General features: G+C 39.3%; 1 protein-coding gene across 10 annotated transcripts in view; it reads left to right on the top strand.

The window, feature by feature from the left end:
• The window catches only part of ephb3b (eph receptor B3b), a 66,093-nt gene extending 50,872 nt beyond the window's left edge, over positions 1-15,221 (top strand). For 4 of the 10 annotated variants that reach the window (XM_017304457.2, XM_008406815.3, XM_017304458.2 and 1 more), the window contains exons 11-16: positions 636-883; positions 1,983-2,198; positions 3,084-3,269; positions 4,591-4,790; positions 8,274-8,429; positions 11,092-15,221. In XM_017304457.2, the coding sequence (XP_017159946.1) occupies positions 636-883; positions 1,983-2,198; positions 3,084-3,269; positions 4,591-4,790; positions 8,274-8,429; positions 11,092-11,200 (1,115 nt within the window). In that variant the 3' untranslated portion in view covers positions 11,201-15,221. The other 6 variants (XM_008406816.3, XM_017304459.2, XM_008406818.3 and 3 more) reach the window with 4 other exon arrangements.
• Positions 15,222-16,146: the final 925 nt, after the last annotated feature.

Here is a 16,146-nt window from a genome sequence, read left to right as displayed (position 1 = left end):
ATCCCTCCATCCATCCATTCCCCTTGCTGTCACTTCTCTGACTTCCTCCACTGTGTGACCTTTGCACTCATTGACACGTTACTCTCATTTAATTTTTCTTGCACACGCTTGGTGTAGAATCTAAACATAAATCGTCCACAACCGCAAAACCCCCGAAACTTTTGTCTCCACCCATGTCTTTGTCCGGCTCCCGTCTTTCCAGCCCCACTGAAGCTTAGCACCTCCTTCCTGATCCACAATTCCCACCATCCCTTGGCCTTACATATCCTACCAACTTAATCCACTCTGTTTGATTTTATTTTCAAATTTGTTTTTAATGTTTCATAACTTTCCACTTGTGAGCATCAAGTCTGTCATTCACTATGTTTTTGTTATTGTTTAGTCTAACAGTAAAATTTGTAGCAAATTTCCCATTCCACCACCATCCCTCAAAGACTAGCCCTAAGTCCTGGCTTCTCTTGCAGTTGCCCATGCCTCAACCTTCCTCCTGCCCTTCCCTGGCTCCTTGGTTCTAACCAGTTAACTGTTCCCTCTCCCCTCTTTTCCCCCACTCTCCTCCACTCTTCCATCATGCCTCTCTTGCATCTCTCCTCTTCCTCTTTTGCTGTTTTTCTGGCTCACCTGGACTCCCACAGGAGAGTTTGGGGAGGTGTGCCGAGGTCGATTGAAGCTGCCTGGGCGCCGAGAAATCATTGTGGCCATCAAGACTCTAAAAGTGGGCTACACTGATCGCCAGAGGCGAGACTTCCTGTCTGAAGCATCCATAATGGGCCAGTTTGACCACCCCAACATTATCCGACTGGAGGGAGTGGTTACCAAGAGTCGGCCAGTCATGATTGTGACCGAGTTCATGGAAAATGGGGCCCTGGACTCTTTTCTAAGGGTAAGAAAAAAACCACAAACCAACACATTGCTTAACAGCCATAAACTAATTCTAATTCTATTTTGCATGAATTACCGCGTCAGTGTATCGGCATAGACCCGATGAGGTGTAATGGAAACCCAGGTTGATTTGATAGTGATCTTCAGGTGATTTGCATTGTTTGGTCTATTGTCTATTATCTTCCTCTTGACAAAACCCGATAGACTTCTACTGGGTTCAGGTCAGGTGAGTTTGCCGGCTAGTCTCGCAGACTGTGGTAATTTTACCAGATTGTGGCACCTTTAGGATTGTGGCCATATCACAAGCCCTGAAGGAAAATGAAACCAGCGTGTCTGTACAGCTTGTCAGTCACAAGAAATATTAAGTGCTCTACAATTTCCTGGATGATTTAATTGATTGCTAACTTTAGAAAACATATTGGATCATCACTACCATATGACATGGAACCTCAAATCCTTATCGACTCTGACAACTTCACAGTAGACTTTAAACAACATGGATTCTCTGTCTTTCCACTCTTTTACTTCTATTTTGATTTTAAGCCAGTGATATATCACTTAACCCTTTTACTGCTTGGTGGATGTAATCCATCTGCCTCACTCTGCAGTCCCTTTCTGAAAAGCAAACCTTTTATTTTATCACTTGCCACCCCTTCTAAACAAACAAGGCCATTCAGATCTCAGTAATATTTTATTTTCATGTTGCATTCTTTTGAGCCTTGTAAGGTCTGTTTAAAGTCAGCCGCTTTGTCCCCCTTAGATATTTGAAAAATCAGGCTTTAGTGTTATTGCTGACCTTTACAAAGAGCTCAATTCTCAATGACTCTCTGCCTCAAAATAACTTTTCAATGATTCTATCAGGCAATGCCTGATAAAAAGTAGCAAAACACAGAGATATAGCAAAGGGAGTCAGGGACAGGTTGCCAGGAAAATAAAAACAATTACAATGTGATATGATCGCAGATGAACAAAGCAGGCAGGACAAACTGAAAATAAAAAAAATGTAGCAAAATAAGAAGTTAAACAAGAGAGGAATATTCCAAGAATTGCTTTGATGCACAATCCCACTAAAAATGTGTCATTCTGTTTCCCTTCACCAGCTCAATGACGGGCAGTTCACAGTAATCCAGTTGGTTGGCATGTTGCGTGGCATCGCAGCAGGCATGAAATATTTGTCTGACATGAACTACGTGCACAGAGACCTGGCTGCCCGCAACATTCTGGTCAACAGCAATCTGGTGTGTAAAGTGTCCGATTTTGGACTGTCTCGATTTCTCGAAGACGACCCCACAGATCCCACCTACACCAGCTCTCTGGTGAGTCAGTGTACACATTACGTGTTTGGGTGTTTTCAAGGTGAATGTATGTTTGAAATCAATGTTTAAAGTTGTTACACGTAACAATTTTAACAACGGTCTGTTAATTGTTTTGATTTCAGCAACTTTTACACATGAATTAACAGACTATGCCCACATTGCTTCACTGTTCTGTCTGTTCTTGCCAGTACGATCCACCGTAACAGAGAGAGAGAAAAAAAGAAAAACAAAACATCCCACCTGATTTCCTGGAAACATTTTTTTCATTCCAATCAAATTTGAGTTATAAGGAACAATAACATCCTACAACCAAACTACATTAATTTAGATTTTCATATTTACTGTATAATAAAACATAAAAATCCTTTGTTCTTCCTGTGAAATACCCTGACTGAAAAATCAATTTAAGAATATACATCATGTTCGACAAAACAAAAAACTAAAATGACTAAAACACCTAGAGCTATATGTGGCAAAAAAAAAAACAACAACAAACAAGTAATGTCACATCTTCTGCTTTCAAGACGCAGCATTATGAAATTTTAAACATATTCTTTACCTTAAGAAACACTGCAAGTATTAGATCTCAGGCATCACACTAACAACTCAGTTTGTCATCAATTTGCATGAAAAGATTTTGAATCATTGTGCAAAAAAGAAAAAAAAAAGATTTTGCAGCACAATAAATATCCTCAAAGCTTCATGTGTTTGTACTCATTTCTGTCTAAATGTTGACTAACCTTGTGTGTTTTGGGTGTTTGAGTTCTACGGCATGCACCCATGTGTTGTGCATTAACACCTCCCTTCGGAGTTTTGTTTCTCACCCTCTCTCTTTCCCTCTTGTGTGTGTGTGTGATTCTGCCTCTCTGTGCTCCATCCCTCCAGTATTTCATGCTTACATACTCATTCGCATATCCACAGGGAGGGAAAATCCCTATCCGTTGGACGGCACCTGAAGCCATCGCCTACAGGAAGTTCACCTCAGCCAGTGATGTCTGGAGCTACGGCATAGTCATGTGGGAAGTTATGTCGTATGGTGAGAGGCCATATTGGGACATGAGCAATCAAGATGTAAGTTAGCTTGATAAGGTTTTTTTTTAATTTAGATACGTCATTCTATGTTATTTAGACTCTATTCTTGGGGACCTGCAACAATAAGTGACATCTCATGGTCAGCAAATCTTCATACCAACTGTTAGATGCTTTCCACAGTAAAGTTCAAACTCAGACATACGCCTGGTTGATGTAGATTTCAAAGTAGTGTTTTATTTTGAACTTCATGTTTCCACAGACTAGAAGTTATTGTTTTACAGTAGCCTTGCTAGGTACCCAGTTTCCATCTGAGAAATATAAGCATGAGGTTTCCTAGTATCTTAGGACTTTGAATGAATATGAGGAAGAACATTCAGTCTCAGGTACAGTATAGATGAGGATCTATGATGTTGTGGGCCTGCTTCTTTTCTAAAGGCCATGAAGACCTTGCTATATTTAATGGAATTAGGAAGGCATGGCATTTTTGTGCACAACACAACTGTTGTTACATGATTTAAAAGGACAAACGACAAACAAGCAAAGTCATTACATTACAAAAAAAAATAAATAAAATGATGACGGAACAATTATGTTCCAGTTGTTATTAATCAAAGCAACTCTAAATAAATGGGTTTTTAGCTTTGAAAGGTTTCAGTAGTTGTGTTGTTTTCTGGAAGTTTATTCCAGATGAGAGGAGCATACAAACTGAAGGTTGCTTCTTTGGGTTTGGTTCTGGTTCTGGTTCTGGAGGGGGGGGCAGCATAGACTTGAACCAGACAACCTGAGTGGTCTGGAAGGCTGATACAAGACCAACAAATCTTCGATATACTTTGTTGCTAAGGTATTCAGTAATTTGTAAATACACGTGTATTGTAAAGTCTGTTCTCTGAGCTACAGGCAGCCAGTGTAAGGACTGTAGAACTGGGTGATGTGCTCTATTTTCCTAGTATTAGTGAGAACGCAAGAAGCAGCATTCTGGATCAGCTGCAGTGGTCTGATTGACTTTTTCGGCAAACCTGTGAAGATACTGTTGAAGAAATCAATTTGACTAAAATTAAAGACAAAGTTGAGTTTCTCAATATCATGTACGGATATTAGTTCTTTGATTAGGAACCTTTTAAAATCCCAGCTTTTAAAACATATTTTAACATTTTCTGGGTGCCAATAAATATTGCAACCACTGCTGGAATTTAAATCAAGTAATAAAATCACGCATTTATCTTCAAAGTCATATGTATCACATGACATGTACTAGTTTTTGACAAGTTTAAGATCTGCATCTCTGCAATGCTGTCATTTTGTATCAACACCAGTTTGGTAATAAAAAACAGAAGACAATATTTATTTTGTTCTTCCTAAGGTGATAAATGCTGTAGAGCAGGACTACCGGCTGCCCCCACCCATGGATTGCCCCACAGCTCTACACCAGCTTATGTTGGACTGTTGGGTGAAAGAAAGGAACCTGCGACCGAAATTCACCCAGATTGTGGCCACGTTGGATAAACTTATTCGCAATGCAGCAAGCCTCAAAGTGGTCTCCAACAGCACACAGTCCACTGGGTAAGTCCAATATAGGGTAGTATAAATTTCTCATTAATACCATATATGTACTACAAGGGCTTCAAAGTAAACACTTCATCCAGTGTGTCTTCGATACTATGGGGATATATATATATATATATATATATATATATATATATATATATATATACTGCTCAAAAAAATAAAGGGAACACTTAAACAACACAATATAACTCCAAGTAAATCAAACTTCTGTGAAATCAAACTGTCCACTTAGGAAGCAACACTGATTGACCCAACGAGGGTCCCCGTTGTCAATCAGTGTTGCTTCCTAAGTGGACAGTTTGATATTGGACATGCTTTTTGTTTCACTGAAGTGTAAAACTGTACTGAAACCTTTGCAAAAATCTGTTCTGGTTTTATCAAGGTATTCGTTTCAAGAGCAAATACCATTTGATTAGATTAGCTAATTTGCTAAATAGTTTAGCTTATGGAACGCTGTTTGACTTGTTAGGTTTGGTCTAGCCATTTGCATCTGAGTGCTACTCTTTTGCAAAGATTCTTGATATAGTGTGTCCAACTGATTCTGTATGTGTGTGTTAAGGCCATAGACAGTGTGTATTCAAATCTTTAACACTCACAAATGTAGGGCTATTCTTAAAACACATTCAAATTACCACTGCTCAATACTGCCTTTAAAGCAGTTCATCCACCATCTGGGAGTTGAATCAATAACATTGCATCTACATTTAGCTGATTTATCTATATCTGAAACCTGTTTCTTGGAAATAGTTCACAGCTCAGAAGGCTGCAGAGTTGGAGGATATAGTAAAGGGGTGACCTACCTTTCTGTCCCTGCATCGGGGTCTTTCTGTCTTGAGGGAAGGCCTCAGACAATCCTTGGTTGGGCTCATGAGGGAGAAGAGGGTCTCGGTTGGCCATCGGAGTGACGTTCTTAGAAGATTAGGCTTGTGGTTAATTAGCTCGATTAGGGCGATGCAAAAAAGAGATGCAAGCGCCTTCTAATTAGCCACTAACAAGATTTTAAACGGGCCAGCGGAGGGGTGGCCTCCTGCTGACAAACTTAACAAGGGAGGAATGAGTGAGAGGTGGAATGGCAGATCTGGTAGACTGCAGGTTCAAAAACACTGTCTGACACAATGTCCTTTGCTTTTGTGTTTTATGTACTTGAGCTTTAAATTTTTTAAATAAAAATGTATCATTGTTTACTTGCTTTTATACAACCTCCATTTATTTGTATGGATGCTCTTTTACACTAGATTGTTAGAGTTGTAGTTTTTCTTAAAATTTTTATTTTTATACATTATCTCCAACAAGTGAAAATGATGCTTCATAAGTTCTTATTTGATTTGAGGTAAACTTGCTGATTGCACAGAATTTTATCCCTTTTTTTTCTGCTGTTTTATAACAAGTTTAACTGGCCAATATGAGCTGGTTACTGAGGATAACTGCCCTGTTAGAAAATGGAGTTGGATGCTTAACAGACATATCCCTCATAGCTTGCTTGCGAACTGTAGTTTTATAACACTGTCTCTCTGATTGAGCTTCTATTCGATGAATATTCAGTAATATTCAGAATAAGTGTAGCAGACTTCTTTAAGCAAACAACCGGTATGGAATGGGGAGCTCTGCATCACTCTATTCTCCATACAGCCTTACCAAACTACTGCTTCTTAGTATCTTATTAAAAAGACTTTAGACCAAAGGAATGGTAAATAGGTAAGAATTTAATGATTTTGAAACCATACCCTTTATACTGGTAAACGTCCATGCCTCATTCAAACTTCACAAACTCAACATATCAAGTCCATACCCCTATTAAAATGCAAAGAAGTAAATAAGCCGTTTGTAAAATCTGATACACCTCTGTAGGGATCATTGCAGCCCCTTGCGAATTTAGGTTTGGCCTTTAGCAGCTAGTTGACAGGATTAGCCACCTTTCCAGCTGTGCCATTATCTTGGGGTTACATTTAACCAGCTACAGTCTGGGGCCAGCCTAAGCCAACTTTAGAGAAGCAGGACTAACAATACTCAATTAAGAGAAGCCAGAGTCTGGCGTTAACGGCAGCCTTAGCCCTTGGGCTCCGGAGCGCAGGCCTTATTAAAAATCCCTCCATCTGCACCACTCAATGGAGCCTCTGTATCTCCGTTATTACCTCCACCCCCCTCTATGCCTTTTCCCCCTCTTTCTCTCTCTCTCCATTCCTCTTTTAATTGTTAATGAATTTAATGCCATCAAAAAGGATGACAGAGATCAGCAGAGCAGAGAAAAGAAGAGACAGTGGTGGTCTTTCTCTGGGCTTGCTCCCTCAACTGGTTCTCCTCATTTACCTTCCCTCACCTCCCTGTCATCCCCTCCACCTCTACCTCAGCTCTTGCTCATGGGCTCTCGTTCACTGTGAGATGTTGATCAGTTTTATTTAAACCCCCATGGTGGCTCATTTATCTTAAATGTTGATCAGGGTTGGATTTATTTTATTTTTTTCATAAGTGCTTCTTTTTGCCATCAACAGGTGTGCAGAAATTGTCCAGAATACTGCGCTATAAAGCTTATTTTCAGCTCCAAAGGAGAAATTTCAGAAGCTTGAATGTACGCAATGTCTTTTTACAGTTAGCTATGTTGCAGAAAATCAAAAAGTTGAAAGTAACTACTTTTAGGGTCCATAGGATCACGTATCAGTCACAAGTTACAACAAGTACATGTGAACAGCATCTGTGTTTACATTCCAAAGATAGTTCTCTCTTTACAAGAAGTAAATGTCTGTTCTGCTCTTTGTGACCGTGTTCCACTCATCCTTTGCTTGTGTTAGCCCTTGCAGAAAGTACTGTAAATCCAATGATTGCGTGTCTAAAGGCCTAACATTTATAAAATATGAGCTGGGCTCAAGTTCATACAGATGGTCTAGATTTTATTTCAACTGACCAATAAAACCACATCAAATCAATTCTTTGCAGATTAGATTCAAATCATGTTTGTGAGAAGGCTTAAGAATGTGAATGTGTCCAACAACGGAAACCAAATTTCTAAGGTGTTTTTTTCCTCTGTTGGCAGTGCCAAAAAGACACAGACTTTTTCTTGCAGCAAAAAAAAAAAAAAAAAAAAAGAGTTTAACAGAAGACGCAATGAATGGAGGAAAAGATGTTTCCAAGGTTCTTTGAGGATTCTGGATATTTTACATGACTTAAACAGAAATACTAGTAAATCCATTAATGACTACCACATGACCATGCCTCACCAGCTGCAGTGCCAACATCCACCACCCAAGCCTCCAGCCAGTCTCTCCACAGCCATAAAAGTACATAGCCTCATTGCACAAAACTCCTTGTATTCTGTTTGGAGCAGAGGGGAAGAAAGGAGGAGAAAAGAGAAAGGAGATGCAGAGAAATGGAGAGGTGGCGCTTGGGGGGTGAGGTTGGCCGGTCGAGGCAATAGAGCAGTGACCTTAACCCTCTCTCTGTCTCTCTTTCTCTCTCCTCCTTTCCTCCTCCTCCCTGATGTAGGGTATCCCAGCCCTTGCTTGATCGCTGTGTGCCAGACTATACCACTTTCACCACTGTGGGGGACTGGCTGGATGCCATCAAGATGAGCCGCTACCGTGACAACTTTGTCAACGCCGGATTTGCATCCTTTGACCTGGTGGCCCAGATGACGGCAGAGTGAGTGGAGCTAATCAGGGCTAAAGTGATTGACTGTGTCGCGTTTGAGAGTCAAATTAGAGTTACAAAAATTGACCTTGAGGAAGTAAAAATAACCTCTTGGATAAATTAAAAAGGGTGTGGGAGCAGTTGGCCTTCAGCGAAAACCAAAGGAATTACAATGTCGAGCCTATGCAATCATAGCATATGTTTTCTCCCGCTGTACAGTTTGGAAGTAGGCACATTGCACATTTGAGTAAAGATACTATTATTTCACAATTCCAACACAAATATTGAGGGTATGACATGATCATATTTTTTTTTGTTTTAAACTGAATATTAATAACTATTCTTAATATGTCAAAAATAGCATGCTGATTATTGTACTTAACTTTAAAATTATTGCAATTATATATAAAACAAACATGCTAAACCTAGTAGTTTTCAAGTGCTTATTTCTAAAAATATTTCCCATTTTGCCATTTTCGTCTGTGTATTATAACACAAGAATACCAAGACAATAAGAGCTGGTTAATCAGCTGGGCTACCTACTCTGGAAGCCGACCTGCAGGCCACCGATAAATAGTGTGTTACTCATAGCTCACCAACTGTGGCTTTAAAACAGTAGTGCTTTTATGACAGTCATCTGTGGTGCTCCTTTAGTTTCTACAAGATTATGCTTGGTATACATTTTTGACATGGGCCACATAGGCAACTGCCCAGGGCAGCTGTTAGAAAAGAGAAACGTATCTGTGAACTTCACCCTCAACAAGTCTGCTATTGCTTCATGCAGAAGTCGTCCGTGGGTAGCTGGCACCCCCAAGTGATATGTGTGCACCCACTGTTGCTGTTGAGAGTAGGAAAATTAGTTTATGTGCTCAGTGTGGCAGAGTTACCTCTCCCAGAACACCAGTCATTCTTACTATCCTTGTTTTTCATAACCACAAATATATCCACACAACATAATTTTTGTCAGCAAAGACAAAGGGTGGAGATGTGCAGTGTTGTTCTACAGTCACTAACTGGCAGCTCAATAAAAAAAGATTTGAAATGTAAGAAAGGTATGATGAAAAACTTCAGAAATTTATAAACTGTCACTGCTGAAAACAAAATTCCCTGATTCTGGTTACTGGTCCACACCTGTTTGATAGAAACAAACTGTTTTAATATAATCCTGAACCTTATAAAGCAGCACCTTTAATACAAAATGTAAGCAATATACAAGAGCATTGTCTCTTTATGAAGCTTTTGTACCCACTGCTTAATTATAATCTTTAGCTTATGACTAACCCAGTATTTGTCATGTTTACGAACAGGAAATGATGTCACAGAAACAATGTAAACCAGAGGCTGGTGATGATCAAATAAGTGAATTAGGAATATAATGATAAATAAATCGTTCTCATTAACTGCATAATAGCCAGTGGAGGTGGGGGTAATTTGTTTCAATTTGGCTGGGCTGACAGGTGTGGCGTACTGTGGCTCTCTGTTGCCCTTAATGGCCAGTAATTCCTCTAATGGTTCCCATTTATTATCATTTCATCCACTGCTGCTGTGGTGAAGGGGACGGCAAAATATGAAGGAAAAAAAAATACACCATTTATTTGTTCCATGCACTTTGATGTGACAGAATGAGAATGTAGTGTGAATGTGTGTGCCTGCCTGTCTGTAAGTTTATATCTTCACACTCACAGCCACAAAGTCATTGGCTGTCTGGATCTAGAATTAGAATAAGAGACAAGATCTGTCCTCTTCCAACCTATTGACTGGTGACATCAAATGAGCGAGAGGAAGAGAGAGGGTACTTTGATGTTGCTGTACAGTGCAACGGATGCTATTATTAAATTACACCATCTGAATAATGACATAAAACGCAGGAGTCTTCTGAAATGTTTTTCAGAGTTTGGATTAAAGCTTAATTTTTCTATATAGTATCTGCACTATATAGAAAATCATTAGACCTGAGATTCTTTGTTTGCTACATCTGCTAAAGTCAGATTTTATTGTTAAGTAGGTTTTTATCAGTAATACCTGAGGCTTCCAAAAATTAGGAAATTGAACAACTGTAGGACAGAAGAAGTGCCAGGTCTACCAATACCATCCGAAGTACATGAACAACATCTGAATTTTCTGTAGTTTAGGGGAAAACAAAAAACAAAAACCAAACATAAAATCCATGTCCCTCAGCACAGTCTGTCTTCTAAAGTTGTCAATGTTGGTTCTAAAATACTATTTAGTCAATCAATTCTGTTTTAACTTTGATACTTTCCTGCACACATAAAGCAAAACAAACCTGTAGTACCTTTGTGAAGAACTACTAAAAAATGTCCAGATATCCATTTTACAATTCAGTTACTGTTGGAAATTCTTATGTTTTCCGTATCTCCACCTGCCAAACGGTAGCCAAGTTTGTTATTCAATCATTAACTATGGTTATGGCCTTTTGACACTTTTCCTCTTGCCCATCTTCTTGGGAACAGAGGTATGTTTCATTAAGACTGCCAATCTGTCCTACCCTAAGATGCTGTCTGGAAGCCATTTTATGCCTGACTGCCCAGGTGCCTTAATCAACCTGGTTCAATGAGTGTTCACTTGTGATGTTAAGTGAAACTTACTCCTGTGATGTTTGGTCTCTTGTTTTATGACAGACAGCTGTTCTTATTTCTCAATGCTTTCTCCACAGGGACTTGCTGCGGATAGGTGTGACGTTGGCTGGTCATCAGAAGAAAATCCTTGGTAGCATTCAGGACATGAGACTACAGATGAACCAAACACTTCCTGTCCAGGTGTGAGCAGCAGGACACACAAGACGGATGCAGTCAAAGGACAGCCAGACAGGAAAAGGGGAGAAACTGTGCCAGAGAAGGCCACTGGAAAACCCTAGCTGCCTGACCTATCTCTGCCAACTAGACACTATGAAACTGGCTTGCAGTGCCTAAGAATTTTTTTTCTTTATTTCAATACCACTTACATTTCCTGTCCCCACTTTTTGTTGCCTGCATTGTTTCTTCCATCCAAAATGAATTAGTGTGTTTTTGAAAGAAGAGGACTTCCCCCTAATTCCCATGTGTGCCTCACCAACTCTAGAATGGGTTGATGTTTGCATGCATGTTTTTCGTCAAGTTGGCCTTAGTTGTGCTCTGATCCTCATGCAAGACCCTCGTTTCTTGACCTTCTGAGTGTAATAAGACACGCTAAAGGATGAACTTCCCTTGCAGGAAAGTAATCAAGGTGACAAAGATATCTGTGCCAGACCACAAGAGGCGGAGGATGATTATTTCCCCCAAAAGATGCTGTTTTACTGTGCATGTGTGTTATTCTCCATCTTCATATTGAAGGTGTGTTACCTAAAAGGGCAGATGCTTGGAGAGGCATGGAGTGGTGAAGGAAAAAATTTAATCGTGCTGCAGTCAAAGGTTAAGAGGCTGACGGAGGTCAAAGAAAGGGAGCCACATTTTTTGGACACCTGCTTCGACTGTTGGGTCACCAGGCGACCTCTTCACTCTAACCTGAAGTGACTTAGGATTGTTCCTCTTCTCGGGAACACCTACTAATCAACTGTCTTTTGTTGTTGTTTTGTTTTTTACATATGAGATCTCTGTCCACAAAACAACATGTGATGTTTCCTTTCAAAGTTTTTTATTTTTTTGTTTCTCTCACATTTTTGGGAGAATTGTGGCCGGTCCAACCAGTACCCAATCAACTGGACACTGTATGTGACAAGGGGAAGACAAGGACTCTGGCAACACTGTTTGAAAGACCTCCTGGCCTTTTGTGTGCATTTTTTTTCAATGCGAGTGTCTACTTGTGTGTGTGCGCATGAGTGTGTGTATGTATGAATAATGAGTGGATGTGCTAGAGTGCACCAGGTTGCACACGGATATACTGTAAAATATGGCTTCCGTAATTTGACACCATGGAGAATTAACGCATGAACTGATCTGTAATAAGCAGACACTATATCTGAAATAATTATGCTATATTCTGTGGACAGCTGTTAAAACATTCACCTTTCTTTATTGGATCCAAAAAACAGACTTTGATCACACGCACATACACACACACACAATTATGACTGACGCTTTTATTTTTACTATCTGGATTTAGAAATAATCTGAAAAATCGTCTCTATGTTTCTTGACATCCTGCCCTGTGTATTTATTTGTACCTCACCCACCAACCCGTGATCCCTCATCAGTATAAAGATGGACTAGGCTGTTTTGGGAACGTGAAACAATCAGAGAGAAGACAAAACTCCAAGAGAATTCACCTGATGAAATAACAATGAATAAAGTAATTGCTTATATATTGGATTTTGTATTTTTGTTGTTGTTCTAAACAGCCTGTACAGGTTTTGTAACAAAAGTAAGATAAATGACTAAAGAAAGAGTTGTTGTAAAATGTTTGTCTCAGAGTGAATTCATCAGCAAGTAATGGATGTTAGGAGAGAGAAAACAAGCATGTTCAATCGCTGAATAACATGCCGTTTCTTTTTTTTTGTTTTGCATACATTGTTATCTCAGTGTTGACTATGTAGGTATATACGAGTGTATGTGTGCCTCTTGAACCCGATACTCAGCCTCCCAAGCCCCATTTTCGTTTTCAACATAAAGAGCATTTGTGAAGCACTGGGCTGTTACTAATTGTCTTCCAGGCACATAATTTTCATCTCCCATGAACCACTCAACTGTTGTCCAACCCATTTTACATAAGCTTGTCAAGAGGTTTGTAAGGGAACAAGCCAAGGGATAGTGTTGCATCAAACTAGTTGCCTCACCTTTGTGTTATTTCGGTCAGCCTCGGAGGAGGAGCTCTATTACAGGACCTGCAGTTTCCTTTCCATCCAACAGGATCCTCATTAGAGAATTCGGAGCTGTCTGGCAGGAGAAACCTATTGGTCTTTTTCTGTCAGCTCGATTAATGCAGCAGCCAATCAGGCGTTGCAGGGATATGAATGCGCAGCATACAGGCATTTGCAGACACAGGGCAGGCAGACATATCATTATCTCTCATTCATTTGCTGTCTGGCCTGCAATCACCCTGTCTCAAGCTCCGGGTGCTGCATGATTAGCACAGAGCTGGATCAACAGTACGAGGGATACAGGCCAGCCAAAATCTGGAGCCAGCTTCATCTTAACTGACAGCAGCTGAATCTCTGAGGCCATGCTATTTGTGCTTCTCACAACAGGGTGTTTGGTGGGGGTGGATTAGGGAGAGGGGCGGTATCGCTGCTGTGATCTCGTAGATAGCCGCCATATTGTTTGGATTGGAGCTGATCAATGCAACATGTGAATACAAGTCTTTATAATATTGCAATGTTTTTGGCAGTGCAGTGGTTCTTTCCAGATCTTTTAAGAAAAGTCATATGCAAAACGGCACACGCTCCCCATTTTGTAACGATCCCTTTTACATGTGCAGATAATTTTACCGATGTAGCTAAACTCTTTGTAGAGCTTCCTATCATGTAACTCTTTTAGTGCAAACTTAGAATCACAATAGCAGTTTGACTGTTTTTGTACTAATACGGTGCCATAAAGAACTTTCAATTTCGCCAAATTAATAAATTCAGATTAATTACATTATTCATAAAAAATTATATAGCAACATGACAATAATTAATTGAAAAAGCGTTTTACTGGGCGCTTTTTATTGTTATTCATAAACACTCTTTCATCCCAGGACTCAGTTTATTGGAAAAGATTGATATAGCACATGTTTGTAAAGTGACGACAATTAGACAATTAGAATCTGAGATTGCCACAAGTTCCCAATGTCGCTTTCATCTTCTGTAGGCAAGTCCATCTTTCAGTCACTTTAGCTTCTCTGCTGCTCTAACTCGTTTGTGGCTCTGAGTCAGATGCTGAGCACTGAAATACAGAAAAAGTGGGCAGGATAAAGGGGCTAAACACAATCAGATGGCAAACATGCACGCTCAAGAGAAGTGGCAGCCTGGAGCGTGAACTATTGATGAAGTGCACATGGTGCTTTGAGGTCTGGAGCTGTGTTCAGTAGAGTCAAACTGGTCATGAGTGATGTGCTCAACTGGCAGCAATTTCACATATTTAAAAGATTAATTCACTCTAACTACTAACAAATAATCTGTAGGTCATTTATTTTTCAGACAAACGTGGAAGTTTTATTTGCTTACTGTGCACAGAACAGAAAGGAATTATATCTCCTGGTTTTTGTGTTCATCCATCAAGCCGCATGTGGCTGAAGTTAAGATGGACTGTTACATTTGTGTGTGTATGCGTGTGGGAATAAAACAAATGCTATTTTATAAAGAAACTGTTTGATTGCCAGAGCATAGACTGTCAGCTGTGGTTGTCATTCAGTGCGTCAATAGAAATCTAATTATCCAAACATTCCTCAATTTTATTTTATCCGTTTTACATATATTGCAGATTATCACAGATTAAAGTCTCTTCTAAGAACAGCACTCACCCCTTCACACATACTGAGCACTCTCTAGCTTTGTTTCCATTAAAACGTGTCTGTTTTAAATAAATATACAGTCATTTTTATGTCCTCTAACTTATCCACAGACTTGTTGTCTTTTGGTCACTTTTATGTTACTTTCTATGTTTCTTTCCTAATAATAAGCAAAATTTTTCAGAGAGTACTGTACATGATTAGTAAAATAGGAACAGTGGGGTTGGAAGAATGAAATGCAATTGTTACTTCCTCTTTGGAAAGCATTGAGATGTATTTAATGGTGCAGACATACACAACAAATTACTAAAAGAAGATGCATTCTTGTAGAAATATTTTTAAAAGACCCTTTTTTGCAATTAAATTATTTAAGAAATGTGATTCTATCTCCCATCTGATTCTTTGTGTGTTGTTTCTTTTCACTGATAATTCCTCCACATGGAAAGTGTTCTCTGTCCTTTAGATACCGTGCCAGTTTATAATCACACTCATGCTCCACCGTCAAGCAATTGCCCAAGACAAACACATTCAATCTCACCACATATGTTTTCATTCTCTTGCTTTTATGATTATTACCAGGGCTAGTCATGCAGCATTTATTAGAATTTCATTTTTTATTCAATATAGCCAACATTTGGCTGACAAAATGCATCCAAAATTGCAAAAAAGTAACTGCCCTTTTTCATACGGAACTACTCATTTTCCATCAAAAGCTTTCAGATTCAAGTGTTTGTGTTCCACGTGGATTTCGGCTGCATTGTTGCCCCGGCAGTGGGAAAGCCTGAGGTCATTCAGAGTAACAATGATTTTCCAAATGTGCTTTTTATGGGATGTCTTTAGCTGCAAACACCAGAAGAGTAAATATTGATCTTTTGAGAAGTTATCCAGAGTTCATCACTTCTAATGTGAGCTTAAGCTCTTTGCTGCAGCTGCTCATATTGAAGTCAAAAATTAGTAACTTCATCATCGTCACAATGCACCTGTTGTATTGAAATGTAAAAGTGGCTAGTTTTCACTTTTAAAAATACAGAAAACAAAATTTCATAAAAGTCAAAAGACCACAATTTAAGACAAACGCTGGTCAGAAACTTGCTAAATGTTGTAGAGATAAAGCTTTTTTTTTTCCAACTGTTTTTGATTGCAAATAAGACAAGTCTTTCTCTAAAGATCATCAAACTGTAACTTTTTAAGGTAATTTCTGACCCACATGCAAGAAACTCTCAGGAGATTATATTAACAGATTTATTGGCTTACAAAAAATATTCTAGTTTCTAGTTCCAGGGGTTCCTTTAACACAAGTGGGTCA

This window comes from Poecilia reticulata, chromosome 4, assembly GCF_904066995.2.
Source record: "Poecilia reticulata chromosome 4, P_reticulata-male-v2, whole genome shotgun sequence".
Taxonomy (NCBI): domain Eukaryota; kingdom Metazoa; phylum Chordata; class Actinopteri; order Cyprinodontiformes; family Poeciliidae; genus Poecilia; species Poecilia reticulata.
Note: the sequence above shows the minus strand (reverse complement) of the source record. Positions and strands in the feature narration are given on the sequence as shown.